The sequence below is a fragment of the Boleophthalmus pectinirostris genome, unplaced genomic scaffold (genome assembly GCF_026225935.1).
Source record: "Boleophthalmus pectinirostris isolate CB_2022bp ecotype Guang Dong unplaced genomic scaffold, ASM2622593v1 HiC_scaffold_23, whole genome shotgun sequence".
NCBI lineage: Eukaryota > Metazoa > Chordata > Actinopteri > Gobiiformes > Gobiidae > Boleophthalmus > Boleophthalmus pectinirostris.
In genome coordinates, this window is record NW_026571207.1 from 30,327,776 (window position 1) to 30,347,205 (window position 19,430).

General features: G+C 40.4%; 1 protein-coding gene across 1 annotated transcript in view; it reads left to right on the plus strand.

The window, feature by feature from the left end:
• gpc3 (glypican 3) overlaps positions 1–19,430 on the plus strand; it is a 425,531-nt gene that overhangs the window by 33,567 nt on the left and 372,534 nt on the right. Inside the window, exon 2 of the mRNA XM_055159076.1 lies at positions 15,889–16,050. Coding sequence (XP_055015051.1) covers positions 15,889–16,050 — 162 coding nt within the window. The remainder of the gene's footprint in view (positions 1–15,888; positions 16,051–19,430) is intronic.

Genomic DNA, 19,430 nt, shown 5'->3' on the forward strand with positions numbered 1-19,430 from the left:
TTGTTCTCTTCAAATTGTCTGTTGAGCCCAAGTCTCCATGAAGAAGTAACTGTTTGCTGTAGAGATGTTTTGTTTTATCTGCTAAAAGACAATAAAAAGCCCAGTCTTTATTTAAGCATATAAAAAATATTATTGATAGAGAAATGATTTCAATATGAGATCACTGCTGCCTTAAATTATGTCCACTCTACTGTTAGGTGTCATATTGTTTAGACGTGGTTTAGTCCTGATTTAGTCATGGTTTGCTCCTGGTTTTAGACCTGATTTTAGTCTTAGTTTTAGTCCTAGTTTAGTCTTAGTTTTGTCCTGCTTTAGTCCTGCTATTAGACCTGGTTTTGTCCTGGTTTAGTCCTGATTTAGTCCTGGTTTTAGTCCTGGTTTAGTCCTGGTTTAGTCCTGGTTTTAGTCCTGGTTTTGCCCAAAATGTGAAAACAGTAAAATACCGCCCTGTAATCCATTTATTTCTACAAAGTAACTGTAATCCAATTACCACTCACTGAAACAGTAACTGTAACTGAATACAGTTACTCAAAATTTGTACTCTGATTATGTAACTCCTGTACATGTAATCTGTTACTCCCCAACACTGGATATATACATGATTTAAGAAGGCCATGTGGTTCAATTGTTTTGCCAAGGGACATGCAATAGAATAAGCCGATATTGAACCACCAACCCTCCTGTGAGTGGACAACCTTCTTTACCTACACCTCTTTTCAACATTTTAATGCTGAGTTAATATTATATGTTGGAAAAAGTGCAAAATGGATTGAAATCCTCCAAAATTACAGTCAAAATCCATTTGTCCTTTAACTCACCTTATCCTGTAGTTTTTGAAGCTTGTGTTTAAAGTTCTCGTTGCCTCACTCTCGCCCCCTGGAGGCGGATTAAAGTTGGTTTGGAGCTTAATTTTGAGAGAGTTTTAGTGATTTTTGACAGCAGAGGAAATAGCTCGAGGCAATAAAACAGTGTCCCAGGCTACAGACAGTTTGCTGGTATAAGAGGAAAAATACACGAGGAGCACAGGGAGACATCGGGGTGGTTGGTAAAATGTTGTTGAAAATAGTTTTTGTAAAAGCAGTGAAGAAGTGGTATAAAAGTGTGAGGAGACTTACATATGAGCTGGAGGTTACCAAGTGAAGAGTTGATTGTTAAATTTCCCCTTTAAACAACTCTGCTATCTATTCTTGGTGTGCCCTTGGGCAAAACACTTCACATGTAACGCCAATCCAGTCACATGAATAAGGAGAAGCAATATTCAAATTTACTGTCAGATCAAATCCTACAAAAGAAGTCATTGTGTTACAGCGACAATGACAAAACCATTATTTTTTCAGACTATTTTACACATACACGTATACACACATACACACATATACACACACACACACACACACACACACATACACACATACACACACACACATACACACATATACACATATACACACACAGTATACACATACACGTATACATACACATACACACACACATATATACATATACACACATATACACACACAGTATACACATACACGTATACATACACATACACACACACATATATACATACACACATATACACATATACACACACAGTATACACATACACGTATACATACACATACACACACACATATATACATACACACATATACACACACAGTATACACATACACGTATACACATACACACACACACATACACACATACACATATACACATACACATATACACATATACACATACACGTATACACATACATACACACACACACACACACACACACACATATACACATATACACATATACACACACAGTATACACATACACGTATACACATACACATACACACACACACACACACATATATACATACACACATATACACATATACTCATATACACACACACGTATACATATACACATACACACACAGTATACACATACACATATACATACACACTCACACACACACACACACACTCAGACTCACACACACTAACATGCTGAAATACATAAAATCACCTATAGTAAGATGTGAGGCTGAATACAGGTGAACCAGTTGAGAAAGCACCATCAGAGGAGCCGTCTACACCAGAAGCAGAGAGACGTCCACCACCACCAGGAACCACCACAGGGTCCAGGGGAGAGATGAAGCCTAAACACCAACCCTCCACCAGGAGCCCACGGGACAGAACCCGACAGCTACAGCCGACCTCCGCTCCTGATGCAGAGACTCCTACAGAGGAAACACTGGAAATCCTAAAAAATATACCTAAAATGAATAAATATATTAAAACGTGTACAATTAAAACAAGTAAAAGTATAAGATTTCATTCAAAAGCTAAGCTAAAAAGATGGGTCTTGAGCCTGCTCTTAAAATCATGAACGTTCTCTGCAGCCCTGAGCTCCTCCGGCTGCAGTTCCATAGACGAGGGCCGTAGTACTGAAAAGACGCCTCTCCATGAGTGTGCGTCCTGACTTTGGGAATAACCAGGCGTCTGCTGTCGGAGGAGCACAGGGTCCGCGAGGGTTCGTAGGGTAAAAGCAGTTCTGAAAGATAAGAAGGCCCAAGACCATTAAGACATTTAAAAAACAGTAAAAGAACTTTAAAATCGATCCTGAAACTCACAGGGAGGAAATGCAGTGAAAGGAGCTGTTAACTTGAAAACTACCACTACATGACATCACAAGGTGGAGCAGAGCATTTTGAGCTTTGAGAGCTTTTGAGACGTAGACAGACTAATATTTCAGGATCACTCAAACAACAAAACACAACTCCAGATATAGTTTTGAGGAGGAAACAGTATTATAACATGGCTTTAAGTTCATAAAAGTAATTTTTGTGTAATATAGGACCTTAAATATTTGTCAGTTTAGATACTTGCTCAAATCAATGCAGTGATTGTAGTTTTAGTATTGATAGTATTTCTCTCCTGCAAAGGTAAAAGAACTTAACTCGCCAGATTGTGAAACTGAGAAAAATGACAAAGTTTCAGTTTTGTCTAGACAGAACACCTAAAATTTGACAACTAGTTGCTATAATGAAGAAATATTTGTATGCGAAAAATATTGAGCTCAAAATTGACCTTTGACCCTTATTTGGCAGTGACTGTTCTCTGCCTTTGTATCAGGAGCCAAAAATAAGGAGTCGTGTAAAAGCAAAACTGACAGGATCATTATTTGCTTGATTTTCCCCAGACTCCCATCCATTCTAAGAAAAACACCTCACCAAGGTCGAGTCATCATGGAGTTTGTTTGAAATGATGTAGAAGAGCTTTGGATTTCCTGTTTAGTGCTGATCAGTTTGACACACAAGTGACTTTGCAGTATAGTGTGTACAGTATGAATATCCAGTGTTGGGGAGTAACAGATTACATGTACCGGAGTTATGTAATCAGAGTACAAATTATGAGTAACTGTATTCAGTTACTGTTACTGTTTCCGTGAGTGGTAATTGGATTACAGTTACTTTGTTGAAATAAATCGATTACACGGCGGTATTTTCCTGTTTTCCTGTTTTCACATTTTGGGCTATATCCTCTTTTTTTTTTTTTTTTTTCCCGTAATTCCACTTATTGCCAGAAACTAAACCAGGTCTAAACCAGGACTAAAACAGGATTTAACAGGACTAAACCATGCTTCATGGACGTGTCTCCTCCTCTTCTATCAATAATATTTTTAATTTGGTTAAGTAAAGACTGGACTTTTTATTTTCTTTCATCAGGCAAAACATCTTATGTTACAATATCCTCGTCTTTGTTTCTCTACAGCAAATCAAGTAATCCAAAGTATTTAGATTACGTCACTCATTTTAAGCAATTTAATGGATTACGTTACAAACTACATTTTGAGGTATGTAATCTGTAATCTGTAGGGCAATATATTTTAAAATTATAATATTTCCCAACACTGTGAATAAATACATGAAATACTTTGATCATTTAAGTGTAACTGAATACAAAGGTTTATTTATTTAATGTGTTAAGACTCTGTGCCAAGGCTGCAACAAAAAGAAGGAGGCCAGAGGTTGGATTTTAAAATATATTTATGAACTAAATCACAAACAAAACATACACAGTTACTGCTTTTTTGCTTTTGCACGACTGCTTATTTTTGGCTCATGATACAAAGGCAGAGAACAGTCACTGCCAAATAAGGGTCAAAGGTCAATTTTGAGCTCAATATTTTTCATGATATTTATTTACATGATTAAGAAGTTCTCAAATACAAACAAAATGACATGAACTTATTTTTGATCACACACGATGTTACGGCGTAGAAGTTGTTTCAACTAAGCCAAAGATGTTCATTTTGTCTTCTTATATACTTTAACTTCTCAGGTTCTTTTTAAAGACAATGCAGTAAAGTGTGTTTACCTTGTTGACATGTTTTGGCTGCTCGCTGCAAGCCGTCTTCAGAACTGTCCCCGGTGTTGGTGGTGACGTGTCGTATATAAGATGTTGTTACTTCCTGTAGGCGTGGTCAGGTCGCTCAGACTGACCACGCCTCCCGTCGCTTGATGTTCTCTGGGTGGGTGGAGGGTGTCCCAGGTGTGTGAAAGGAGGAACACGCCGTCATCACGGTTAATACTGTCCGTGCCTCGTTTCCTGATTTCAATGGCCTCCTTGATCCAGCGTTTGAACTTGTTGCTTTCTGATCCAATGACCCGAGCCCCGTCCCAATCCAGAATGTGGTTGTTCCTTTTACAGGGGTCTGATATGGCGGATTTTAGGTTTTCCTGTTCTGCTTTATCTTTTTGTGTTCTGGTGAGTCTCCCTGATGTTTCCTTTTCACATTCCTTTTGGTATTTGGTGATTTGCCTTGGATTTCGTAGATGGCGTTGCATTTTTGCTCTTGTGGGATTTTATCTTTGGGGTGTACGAGCTGTTGGCGGAGTTTTGTGTATGGTTTGACTAGTGCTTATGTTGTGTTTTTTCATGGTTCTCTGGATGGGTTCGGTTATTCCTCTAATGTATGGTAGTGTGATTGTGTTCTTGTGGTCCTGCTGCCCTCTGTTGGTTTGTTGTGATTTTTTCAGCGAGCAGCCAAAACATGTCAACAAAGTAAACACACTTTACTGCATTGTAAAAAGAACCCAAGAAATTATAGATGTTTCAACTGTTTACATTCTATATCCCCAGTGTTGGGAAGGTGACTTTTAAAATGTATTCCCCTACAGATTACAGATTACATACCCCAAAATGTAGATTGTAATGTAATCCATTAATTACTTAAAGTGAGTAACGTAATCTGAATACTTTGGATTACTTGATTTGCTGAAGAAAAGCAAAGACGAGGAAATCTTCACATAAGATGTTTTGTCTGATAAAAGAAGATAAAAAGCCCAGATTTTACTTAACTGTATTAAAAATATTATTGATAGAAGAGGAGGAGACATGGTCCACACAGCATGATTTAGTCCTGTTAAATCCTAGTTTACTTCTGTTTTAGTCCTGTTTTAATACCGGTTTTAGACCTGGTTTAGTGCTGATTTAGACCTGGTGTAGTCCTGGTTTAGACCTGGTTTAGACCTGGTTTAGTCCTGGTTTAGACCTGGTTTAGTCCTGGTTTACACCTGGTTTAGTCCTGGTTTAGACCTGGTTTAGACCTGGTTTAGACCTGGTGTATTCCTGGTTTTAGTCCTGGTTTAGACCTGGTTTAGTCCTGGTTTAGACCTGGTTTAGACCTGGTTTAGTTTATTCCTGGTTAAACCTGGTTTAGACCTGGTTTAGTCCTGGTTTAGACCTGGTTTAGACCTGGTTTAGTCCTGGTTTAGACCTGGTTTAGACCTGGTTTTAGTCCTGGTTTAGACCTGGTTTAGTCCTGGTTTAGACCTGGTTTAGACCTGGTTTAGTCCTGGTTTAGACCTGGTTTTAGTCCTGGTTTAGACCTGGTTTAGTCCTGGTTTTAGTCCTGGTTTAGCCCAAAATGTGAAAACAGGAAAATACCGCTGTGTAATCCACTTATTCCAACAAAGTAACTGTAATCCAATTACCACTCACTGAAACAGTAACTGTAACCGAATACAGTTACTCATAATTTACGTAATTCCGGTACATGTAATCTGTTACTCCCCAACACTGGATATATCCCGATGCCACTTAAATCATATGTTTTTTCCCGATGTTTTAAAACCCTCTCCTCATGACCACCAGGGACAAAGAGAAAGAGAAAAAGTCAAAGAGGGAGAGGAGAAAGAAACAGAAAGAGAGAGAGACAGAGAGACAGAGAGACAGAGAGAAAAAGAGAGAGCGGGAGAGACTTAACAGACCTTTATTTTGTCTGTCAAACAGGGAGAGAGAGAAGGAGTAAGGGGGTTTGAGATGGAGAGAGTGGGAGACAGAGAAAGAGGGACAGACAGAGAGAGAGAGGAAGAGAGAGAGATGGGGGGATTTTCTCTTTGTGTAAAACATCTCATACCAGTGGCCTATTTATGTCTGTGATGCATCATGTTAAAGAAGTGAACGGGGAATAAGCAGCAAATGCATGGATTTATGGGAATGAAACGGGACAAAATCAAAGAGACCTTTACATTTCCAGGATGTGAGGAGACCTTTTGTATCATCCTCTGCTTTATAAATGAATATATTCTGTCTGATGTAAGCTGCACTGTACACTGTCAAAATAATTACACGACAAAACAGATTTGAATTCACACATTTTATCCAATTTCATTTAAGTTTTACACAATTCAATTCTGATGTTCTAATGTTGTTTCCTCATCACAGACATACCTGGAGTTTTGTTTCATTCACACATGTTTAACACACAAACTCACTGCATATTTAGGCTTCTCTCAAGCTGAAAACTCTCTTTTCCACCTTGTGATGTCATTTGGTAATACAGGAAGTGCTCCACTGTGTTTTTAAACTCCACACACCTTCACTAGAATCATTAGTTTAATTTGAGATTTGGAACTGCCGATCTCTACTGAACTAAAGATAAAAAAAGAGAACGGTTAACTTGAAAAGTACCACTACATGACATCACAAGGTGGAATGGAGCATTTTGAGCTTTGGAGATGTAGTAATGTAATAATGCAGGATTACTCAAACATGTGTGAATGAAACAAAACTAAACTCTAGGTATGTTTTTGAGACAGTACAACATGGCCTAAAGTTCACAAGAGTCAATTTTGTGTAATGTAGTTGTTTTAAGTTGAAGTAAAAATCACAAATTAACTTTTCACTTAAAAATAATAACAAATTGTATTTATCTGGGGTATACAAAACTGGTTACATGTCTGTTCTGTTGAATTGCTAAAATCGATATTTGGCCATTTCCTACAGAAAAACATCTGAATAAAAAACAAAACAAAACAAAACAAAAAACATACGTACAAACAAACAAATAAAACGTGCCTGTTCTAATGTTGTTTCCTCATCACAAACATACCTGGAGTTTTGTTTCATTCACACATGTTTAACGCACAAACTCTGCATATGTAGGCTTCTCTCAAGATGAAAACACTCTGTTCCACCTTGTGATGTCAAGAAGTGCTCCACTGTGTTTTTAAACGCCACACACCTTCACTAGAATTATTTGGTAACTTCAGATCTGGAAGTGCCAATTTCTGCTGAACTGAACATAAAAGGTAGCTGTTCATTTTTCAAACCATTCCATTTTATATTTTCTTTGTCACGCTATCTTAAAACTTTCACCACAGTAAATGCTGAACATTCCACCATGGAGACACATGTACAGTGCCCCCAGCATGATGTCACTGCGTAGTATCAATAGTAAAAAGTAAATTAAAAAATACCATAAATTACACAAACACAAGTGCTCCACACACCTTCATTAGAATAATTTGTATAATTTCAGCCCTGGAATTGCCCAACTCTACTGAACAAAAGGTAAAACGTAACAGTTAACGTAAAAACTACAGCTTCATGACATCAGAAGGTGGAAAGGTGCATTTTGAGCTTTGGAGATGTAGACAAACTAATAATAAAGTGTTACTCAAACATGTGTGAATGAAACAAAACACAACTCTTAAATGTGTTTTTGATGAAATAACGGCATTATAACTTGGCTTAAAGTTCCCAAGAGCAGGTTTTGTGTAATATAGAACCTTTAATTAAAATATTTATAGGAGCCAAAACGCAGTAGCACTTTCTAAACTGAAAAACTCTGTAAGCTGTTTCATTCTCCTTTTGATAGACTTCTTTCTGTCTCTTGCATAAATGGCTAGACAGTGCTCCCAAGTTAAATTAATTGGCCATGAAATAGGATGGAAAATGGTTATATATTTTATGTATTATGCTTTTCACACCACCAAAACTCATCTCTCTCTCTGTTTGCTGCAGCTGAGGCTCCTGTGCTCTGTCCTTGATCAGAACCGTATTTTGATTTTGCGTTTTCGTTGGTATTGCTCAAATTGAATTGGGTTCCTTTGAGCTACGTTCTTTCATCTTGCTGCTTTGGCCCTTGAAATATTTTTGTCAAATAACTTCTAAAGACTTTTTAGAGTAAACATGTGTCAGTCTCAATCATGACAGGCAAATGAGTGGAGAGAATGGAGTGAATAGATGAACTTAGACACTGCAGACAGCATTTCAGAGGTCAGAATATAAAAGAATGGTGGATGTGTGAAAGAGAATACGCTCTCTGGTGTTTAGACTTTGTTGGTGTTGCTGTTTTTGCGGCTTCTGAGGCTACGTTTATATGGTGACGGTCTGAACAGAAGACGCAAAAGTGGCGTCGCATCTTAATTTTTTATTCTGTGTTTAGACAAGCATTTTTGGGAGAAAATCTGTGTGCAAACGATGATGCAAAAGTGTGTGGAATTGGACTGGGTATGTTTGTACTTAAAACAACCAGGGCGTCTTTGGACATACGGAGGTTTTCACGCCACACATTTTCATCAGCTACTCCTTCCACAAAGTTGTTCCACCATCGACTGGTTCTCCGGGTCTCGTCCATATCCATCTGACTCGCCTGCCACGAACTGATGCATCCAGAATTTGACAGAGGTGATTGCAGATTCTTCTCTGTTCACTAAGGCTACGTTCAGACTGCAGGGCTTAATGCTCAATTCGGATTTTTTTTTGAAATCCAATGTTTTTGCGAGGTCGTTCACATTTCCAGTTAAATGCGACTTGTATGTGACTCCAGTGTGAACATTAAATGGCCCAAAAGTGTCCCGCATGTGCACTGGAGACACAGTGACGTCAACCGCAGCGAGCATGTTCTGTGTTTACAGAAGTTGTCCAAACATGGACGCAACATTGAGCACCTGGAGATTTTAAAGTTCCTCTCGTACCGGAGCCAGAACATGAACAACTTACTTGTTTTAAGGAGGAGATTGAGAAGGACGAGGTTTTTGGCCGTGATGTTTTGTGGGGCAGCGGCAGCGACGTCCGTTGAAAGGAACATGTGGATGTGGAGATGTAGCCAAGAGTGGTGAGTGGCGATGTGCTTCACTTCAGTGACACGGAGTTCATTAACAAGTTTTGTCTACTTCAGCGCAGAATAGTGACGTTTGTGGCTTGTTGATAACGTGTAGGTCGGATCAATGCGCTTTGGCCGTTCAGACTGAAGTCGCATGTCAAAAGATCAGTTATGTATCGGTTTCAGGAGCACATATCGAAGTGGCCTGGATCTCATTTGAAAAAATCGGATCTGTGTTGTTCAAACTGTCATTTAAAAGATCAGATACAGGTCACATAGAAGCCAAAAAAATCGGATTTGGGTCACTTCAGGCTGCAGTCTGAATGTAGCCTAATAGTGTCTCTGCATATTCTGTACATTTGTTGGGAGCCTCCTGTAAGTTTATTAGAGCTGCCAGAGCAGTTTGAAGATCCGACGCATGGAAATGATTCGACATGTTTGTTTCTGTGTACTGTATGTGACGTAAACACGTACGAGACGTGAGCAGATCTGTCCAGACTTTTGCGTCTTGGGCAGTGTAGATGGCGGAGCGCATTCAACTTTTACACTCTGGTGGGGGGTTTCAGATTTTTGCGTTTTAAAGCCCCAAAACAGCGTCACCCTCTAAACAAAAAGCACTTCCGATAAAATATTTGGACATTTTTACCCACAAGCGTTCTCGTGTAAACAGGCCCTTATATATGAATGACTCTAGAGTTGATTGGTCGAGAGGCAAAGGAAGCAGGTTGTGATTGTCTGACTAGGAAAAAAATCCCGTTGAGATTAAAACAACAACAAAATGGCATGGATCACAGATTAGTCAAAAGTACTGAGGCAGTCTCCAAATCCTTCATCTTAGATTTAAAAGCATAATATTCAAGCTGCCATTTGTACTTAAATTAGCCAACCCAGCCCTGTTGTATTCTCACATATCACCACTAAAAGTCTAGAAGAAAACCAGAGAGCCCAGTCTGAACAAAGGCCAGGTAAGGGAGGAGGAGTGGGGACAGTTTTCACATCTTCCATCTACAGGTAAAAAAAACAACAAACTCAAATCAACTTACAGAAGGTAGCTCTCAAGATTGATCCCTTCATTTGCCTCCGATGTAGTCAGATTACAGTTAGGTTGAAGCAGGTATGAAGAACCAATTACCATTTACAGTGGCGACCAACAACACCTAAGACCAAAGTGACTAGAAAGAACTAAACAAAAATACCACTTTATATTTGGTTTATCGTTTGAAAAACACACTACAAGTTTCTGTTATTTATTTATTTCTGACTAACTTACAGGTTTTTCAGAATTTTCTCATTATATATTTGTGTACTTCTAATTGTGTATACTTTTAAAACAGGATTATTTATATTATGTCAATATTGTCCTTCTCAAGTTACAGTCCAACTTTTACTTCAATCATCTTTGAACATGTTATATTTGCATTCACAGTTGTCCTTGAAGTGCATTGTTTGGTACTAATCTAGTACTGGTTTAGTTCTATTTAGTCCTTGTTTAGTCCTGGTTTAGTCCATGTTTAGTCTTGTTATAATTCATATTTAGTCCTGTTTTAGTCCTGTCCTGGTTTAGTCCTGATTTAGTCCATATTTAGTCCTGGTTTAGTTCATGTTTAGTCTCGTTGTAGTCCATATTTAGTCCTGTTCTAGTCCTTGTTAAATCCTGTTTAGTTCATGTTTAGTCTCGTTGTAGTCCATATTTAGTCCTGTTCTAGTCCTGTCCTGGTTTAGTCCATGTTTAGTCCTGATTTAGTTCATATTTAGTCCTGATTTAGTTCATATTTAGTCCTGATTTAGTTCATATTTAGAACTGGTTTAGTAAATTTTTTGTTTATTGTAGTCCATATTTAGTGCTTGTTTAGTTCTGGTTTAGTCCTGGTTTAGTCCTGGTTTAGTCCTGGCTTAGTCCTGGTTTAGTCCTGGTTTAGTCCTGGTTTAGTCCTGGCTTAGTCCTGGTTTAGTCCTGGCTTAGTCCTGGTTTAGTCCTGGTTTAGTCTATGTTAGACTTGTTATTGTCCATATTTAGTCCTGTTCTAGTCCTGTCCTGGTTTTTTCCTAGCTTAGTCCGTGTTTAGTCTTGATTTAGTCCATATTTAGTCCTGCGTTAGTCGATGTTTAGTCTTGCTGTAGTCCATATTTAGTCCTGGTTTAGTCCTGGTTTAGTCCTGGCTTAGTCCTGGTTTAGTCCTGGTTTAGTCCTGTCCTGGTTTAATCCTATCTTAGTCCGTGTTTAGTCTTGCTGTAGTCCATATTTAGTCTTGTTCTAGTCCTGGTTTAGTCCTGGTTCAGTTCTGCTTTAGTCCTGCTTTAGTCCTACTTTAATCCTGTCTGAATCCTGTTCATGTTCAGTCCCAGACAGTTTAGTCCTAGTAGACTTCCAAAAAGCATTCCCAAACCTGTATCTTTTATTTTTATTTATCTTATTTATTTTCCGTCTTGTGTGCATGTGTCAGCGCTCGCTGCTGTGATCTTTAAGCCTAAAAATGCCCAGTTTTTATTTGCTGGTGTGAAAATGGTGCCGGGAGCAGAGGAGGCTTGTGTAGATGGAGATGATGTTGGAGGAAACAGCGTGACCTCGAGTAAAGATTCAATTCTTTTCAAAACGTCAACACTCGGGTTTATTTTGCTCCGCTCAGAACTGAACTCTGCCTGCAGCCAATGCAAAAAACTTGTCCTGGTAAAGACAGTATTAATAGTGATGAAAAGAAAATGGATTCTATTTTTGTATAGTGGAGCATTTCTATAAACGTATTTAGTACAGGAGATATTAATGTTGTCAATCTGTAGATCTGTAGGTGCTGCTCAGGCTCATCTACATTTCTTGTGTTTGTGTAATTTATAGTATTTTTTTAATTTAGTTTTTACTATTGATACTACGCAGTGACATCACGCTGGGGGCACTGTACATGTGTCTCCATGGTGGAATATTCAGCTTTTACTGTGGTGAAAGTTTTAACATAGTGTGACAAAGAAAATATAAAATGGAATGGTAGTTTGAAAAATGAACAGCTACCTTTTATGTTCAGTTCAGCAGAAATTGGCACTTCCAAATCTGAAGTTTCCAAATGATTCTAGTGAAGGTGTGTGGAGTTTAAAAACAGGAGCCCTACCTGTATCACCACATGACATCACAAGGTGGAAAAGAGTGTTTTCTGTTTGAGAGAACTTAGCCTAAATATGCAGGGTTTGTGTGTTAAACATGTGTGAATGAAACAAAACACAACTCCAGGTCTGTTTGTGATGAGGAAACATTATAACCAGTGTTGGGAGTAACGCGTTATAAAAAGTAATGCATTACTGTAATGTTCGGCATTACAGGGGAAAAAATTACAATGCTTTTTTTTAACCTGGATTGAAGTGGTGGGTTTTCTTCATACAAATTCGCTAAAATTACCACGATATCAGCAGCGGTGAAACGCCAGAGACGCGCCCGTGTAGACTGTCTGGTGACCACGAGTGAACGAACTCCACACTAACTGCAGCTGACGCCCGATCGCGCCTTGCAGACGTCCTGTTCCACGGACTTGGGGTTCTCTCAGGGGCGATCTTAGATTCCAAGTTCTAGTCCAAGATTAGTCCTGGTTTGGTCCTGGTTTAGTCCTGGTTTAGAACTTTTTTAGTCCTGGTTCAGTTTTCGTTTAGTCCTGGTTTAGACCTTGTTTAGTCCTGGTTCATTTCTGGTTTAGTCCTGGTTTAGACCTAGTTTAGATCTAGTTTAGGCCTGGTTTAGTCCTCAGTTCAGTCCTGGTTTAGACCTAGTTTAGTCCTGGTTTAGTCCTCAGTTCAGTCCTGGTTTAGACCTAGTTTAGATCTAGTTTAGGCCTGGTTTAGTCCTCAGTTCAGTCCTGGTTTAGACCTAGTTTAGTCCTGGTTTAGTCCTCAGTTCAGTCCTGGTTTAGACCTAGTTTAGTCCTGGTTTAATCCGGGTTCAGCTCTGGTTCAGTTTGGTTTAGTCCTGTTTTAGTCTTGGTTTATTCCTGGTTCAGTCCTGGTTTAGTCATGGTCTAGTCCTGGTTTAGTCCTGGTTCAGTCTTGGTTTAGTCCTGGTTCAGTCCTGGTTTAGTCTTGGTTCAGTCCTGGTTTAGTCCTGTTTCAGTCCTGGTTTAGTCTTGGTTCAGTCCTGGTTTAGTCCTGGTTCAGTCCTGGTTTAGTCAGTCCTGGTTTAGTCCTGGTTTAGTCCTGGTTTAGTCCTGGTTTAGTCCTGGTTTAGTCCATATACGGTGCAAAAGTTCAGCATCGTCACAGTTGGCAAGGAGAAAATTCAGTTTGTCGACTGGACAAATGTTCGTTTGATTGAAGACGTTTCGCAGCTCAGATTTGAAGTAACTTGCCCAACAGTGATTATAAAATAGATCAGAACATATGAACCCTTTTAAGATGACACATTAACCGCAAAGCAATGTGATGATGTTGAGGTTTCAAACTATGGCATCCGTCCTCCAGCACAGAAATCACAGAATTAAAATCAAAAAGTTCAAAATCTTTTGAATAGGGAAAGGTCCTCGCAGTCCTTCAAATGGGGACTGAATGACTTGCCTGAATTTCATGAATAGTACTGGTAATATTAGTGAAATTGTCAGTAAAAAGAACTGCCAGTGATCATTTGGAGCATTTCAGCAGGAGCCTGAGGGCAAACACAAAACTGGTCTGAGGCGTCATTGGGCTCCAGGTCACAGCTAGAACACCAGTCATTATTAAAAGGTTTTATTTAAATTGAATGTACAATTAGATCTCAAAGTCCACATTTACTTTGATTAACCAAAAACATGACACAATAAAAGAACAGCAGGTCATAATACATGTATTCATCAGCTGTACCTGATTGTTACTGTCTTGAAAATGTGAAAAGGAGAACAAAGTACAATGATGTGTCCCTGTGTGGTCTGCTGCGGTCATGTGCTGCTCCACACGTTTAACCCTAATGACATTGAAGGATGGATCAAATGCAGAGGACAGATTTTCTCTAATAGAGTATAACTTTAACTTCTCCTCTCTCTCTCTCCTCTATCTCCTCTCTTCCCTCTTTCTCTTCACACTCCTCTTCCCTCTCTCCCCCCTTCTTTCTCTCTCTCCTTTCCCCTCTCTCCTCTCTCCCATCGCTTGTCACTCTCTTCCCTCTCTCCTCTCTCTTCCCTCTCTCATCACCTTCTTCCCTCTCCCCTCTTTCTCCTCACACTCCTTTTTCCTCTCTCCCCTCTTCTCTCTCTCTCCCCTCTCTCCCATCGCTTGTCACTCTCTCCCCTCTCTCATCTCTCTCCCCTCTCTCATCACTCTCTTCTCTCTCTCTCTCCTCTCTCTCCATCGCTTGTCACTCTCTTCCCTCTCTCCTCTTTTTCTTTCTCCTCACACTCCTTTTTCCTTTCTCCCCTTCTCTCTCTCCTCTCCCATCGCTTGTCACTCTCTCCCCTCTCTCATTTGTCCCCTCTTTCTCCTCACACTCCTTTTCCTCTCTCCCCTCTTCTCTCTCTCTCCTCTCTCCCCTCTCTCATCACTCTCTTCTCTCTCATCACTCTCTTCTCTCTCTCTCCTCTCTCTCCCATCACTTGTCACTCTCTTCTCTCTCTCCCCTCTCTTCTCTCCCTTTTTCTCCTCACACTCCTTTTCCTCTCTCCCCTCTTCTCTCTCTCTCCTCTCTCCCATCGCTTCTCACTCTCTCTCCCTCTCTCATCACTCTCTTCTCTCTCTCCCATCATTTGTCACTCTCTCCCCTCTCTCCTCTCTAATATTCTCTTCCCTCTCTCTCCCTCCCCTCTTTCTCCTCACACTCTGCTTTCCTCTTTCCCCTCTTCTCTCTCTCCCTCTCTCTCCCATCGCTTGTCACTCTCTCCCTCTCACATTTCTCTCCCCTCTCTCATCACTCTCTCCTCTCTCTCCTCTCTCTCCTCATCACTCTCTTCTCTCTCTCTTCTCTCTCTCCCATCGCTTGTCACTCTCTTCTCCTCTCTCTTCTCTCTCCCCTCTTCTCCTCTCACACTCCTTTTCTCCTCTCTCCCCTCTTCTCTCCTCTCTTTCCTCTCTCCCATCATCACTCTCTCTCCTCTCTCATCCTCTCTTCTCTCTCTCTCCCATCACTTTTGTCACTCTCTCCCTCTCTCTCCTCTCTCATCATTCTCTTCCCTCTCTCTCCCCCTCTTTCTCCTCACACTCCTTTCCTTTCCCCTCTTCTCTCTCTCCCTCTCTCCCATCGCTTGTCACTCTCTCCCCTCTCACATTTCTCTCCCCTCTCTCATCACTCTCTCCTCTCTCTCCCATCGCTTGTCACTCTCTCCCCTCGCTCATCACTCTCTTCTCTCTCTCTCCTCTCTCCCATCATTTGTCACTCTCTCTCCCCTCTCCCTCCTCTCTTCTCTCTTCCATCGCTTGTCACTCTCTCCCCTCTCTCCTCTCTCATCATTCTCTTCCCTCTCTCTCCCCTCTTTCTCCTCACACTCCTCTTTCCTCTCTCCTCTCTCTCCCCTCTTTCTCCTCTCTCCCCTCTTCCCCCTCTCCCATCTCAGGCTCAGATCTGCAGGTGTGCCAGAGCAAAGGCCCCTCCTGCTGCTCCAGAAAGATGGAGGAGAGGTACCAGACGGCGGCGAGAAACAACATGGAGTCAGGCCTTCAGTCTGTGGGCGCGCAGCTCAAACGCCTCATCATCCAGAACGCAGCCATCTTTCAAGGTAAGAACTAGAGCCAAGCGCGCTGGGAGAAAAATATGTAAGCCTGATTTTTCTGACAAAATACTGCGATTGCTGCTTGATTCACTATTTATGATTTCGATATTCGTGTTCTGTTCAAAGTTCATATTTTAAACATGTCCTGGAGCATTTGAGAGAAGGCTGATTTTGACTTAATTTGGTGAGATAATACCTGTTTATATAAATTATATATCGATACACCAGTCAAGAAGCAGTCTGCGAAGAAAAGTAGAAAAATATGTTGAAAATTACAGGATGCAGAGAGTTTTAAAACATATTGATGACATTGCACTTCCTTTCATGTAAGAAACACATTTTTTCTTAAACATTTCAACAACATAAAGGTGTTTTGTTATCATTTTATTTGTCAGATCATAATTTTATTGTACATGTGATTGCTTGAGGATTGCCAGGTAACAGTTATGGGATTCTGTAGTTTTAATTTTCATTTCATGATTTCCAACCAATCTAAAACAATGGCCAAAAATTTTTTAAAACTTTAAGAAAAAATCTAAAATGTTATGATGTTAAATGTGTTTTAGTCAGATGAGTAGTCCATCCAGCTTCTCTCCATGGAGATGTTGCCTGGAATGTTTCACAGTATGGCATTACTCTTATTTATCTCTACACAGACTGCACCTGATGCTATAGGACCAAGTTACATGTCAGATACGTGGAGAGGCGAGCCCACTCACGGGAAAAATGCAAGTTTTTAAGTCAATAAAAGCCCATATTTTTAAGTAAATGCAAAATACTTACATTTAATGCCATTCCAGACAAAGCAACAACATCGCCACGGAGACAAGTAGATGACTGACCCTTCACCAGAAAAGTTACTTAGGCTAGGTTCAGACTGCAGGGCTTAATGCTCAATTTGGATTTTTTTTTTTGCGAGGTGGTGCACATTTCCAATTAAATGCGACTTGTTTGTGATCTCCAAACTTTAAACGCCCCAAAAGTGTCCTGCCTGCGCATTGGAGGGCACGACGACGTCACATGCAGTAAACGTGCTCAGTGTTTATGGAAGTCGCCTAAACATGGACGTGAGCACTGAGCACCTGGAGATTTTAAAGTTGCTGTTGTACCAGAGCCAGAACATGTACAGCTTATTTGTTTTAAGGAGGAGATTGAGAAGGAGAAGGACGAGGTTTTTGGCCATGGCGCAGTGGCAGCAACATCTGTAGAAAGGAACGTGTGGGTGCGAAGTTGCTGCCAAGAGTGGGGGGATTTCTATGTGCTTCTCTGCTTCACTGACACGGAGTTCATGCACAATTTTCATATGATAAGAAGAACATTTGTGTAGGTTGGATGAATGCGACCTGTCCGTTCAGACTGAAGTCGCAGGTCAAAAGTTCAGGTATGTATCGGTTTTAGGCGCATACATCCAAAGCTACATTCACACTGCAGCCTGAAGTGACCCAAATCCGATTTTTTGGCCCCTGTGTGACCTGTATCTGATCTTTTAATGACAGTCTGAACGACACAGATCCGATTTTTTCAAATGTGACCCAGGCCACTTCGATATGTGCTCCTGAAACCGATACATATCCGATCTTTTGACATGCGACTTCAGTCTGAACGGCCAAAGCGCATTCATCCACCTACACGTTATCAACAAGCCACAAGTCACTATTCTGCACTGAAATAGGTGAAAATTGTTAATGAACTCCGTGTCACTGAAGTGAAGCACATCACCACTCACCACTCTTGGCTACGTCTCCACATCCACACGTTCCTTTCAACGGACATCGCTGCTGCTGCCCCACAAAACACCACGGCCAAAAACCTCGTCCTTCTCCTTCTCAATCTCCTCCTTAAAACAAGTAAGTTGTTCATGTTCTGGCTCCGGTACGAGAGGAACTTTAAAATCTCCAGGTGCTCAATGCTGCGTCCATGTTTGGACAACTTCCGTAAACACAGAGCACGCTCGCTGTGGTTGACGTCATCGTGTCTCCAGTGCACATGCGGGACACTTTCGGGCCGTTTAATGTTCACACTGGAGTCACATACAAGTCGCATTTAATTGGAAATGTGAAGGACCTCGCAAAAACATTGGATTTCACAAAAAAAATCTGAATTGAGCATTAAGCCCTGCAGTCTGAACGTAGCCCAAGTGGCCTGGGTCGCATTTGAAAAATTTGGATCTGTGTTGTTCAGACTGTCATTAAAAGACACAGGTCGCATAGAGGCAAAAAAATTAAACTTGGGTCACGTCAGGCTGCAGTCTGAATGTAGCCTTTGTGCATCTTTAAGGACAAGAATCCCATGCATTTCCAAACTCCGTCCGCAGGGTAAGCATGTTTGTTACATAATAAGATAAGATATTAGTTAGAAAAGAAATACAGTATATGTTAGCTGAATAATTTCCATGAGATTTGCTAATTGTGACTATTTAAACTGCGATTCAGGTTGGATTGTGATGTATGTGTATGTTGCTGGTCTGGTAAGCACAGAGAGACAGTGCTGTGTCTCCTCTCTGTCCCATCTGTGCCAAAGGAAACCAAGCCAAGAAATATCTGTTAATTACCAGCCAGCGTGTCAGCAGGATGTGCAAGCGCGAGTCACCGGTAAATACTGACAAACATAATGTGATGAGACAGGATGAGGGAAATGTAACAGACTGCAAGAAATAAGGAACGTTTATCTTTGTGAAGTTTCTGGAAGTTTGAATATTAATTAAGATTTGAAAGGTTTAGACTGTTATCTTTAGAGGGTTTTCTAGAGGTGTGACAAAATGATATAAATGAACAAACCTTTGCTTGGGGATAAAGTCATTTTGATTTTGAATTGTGATGTGTTACGTGGTTATAGTATTTGGAGTATCAATATGGCTGATGACTGAATCTTTGAGTATTTTTGTCACAGCAACTGTCAAAACTACTCAAATCACATTTAATATTACATTTTAATACATTTTTACAATTGTATTCATGGGGTTCATAATAATTCAGAGCAAGACGAAGCTAGCTGAAGATAGATGTTTTTAAGACAACTGACGGATTTTGATCTGAGAGAGACTTTGTGATCTGAAAATGTACACAAAATCTTCAGCTTTTTGAAATCTGTAGAGTCCTGTCAGCCGAACACGAGCAGTTTGTGTTCACATTGAAGTCTGTGGGAAAAATGCTTCTGGGCTGGAGGGAAGTTTTTCACCGCAGTAGTTAACCAGGCTGGTGCCACCTTGTGCCTCCACTCAATTTCATTTCTCTCCAGTGACTAGGTCAGGAATCAGAATACACTAGATGGTTTGCAAGAACCCTGGAAGTTGTAGACCGCGCAATCACCGAAGAGCTGTGAAGCCATGAGGTCAAACTCAAGCGTCTGTCTGTGCCCCTTTTGTGGAACAGCGGAACAGTAAACAA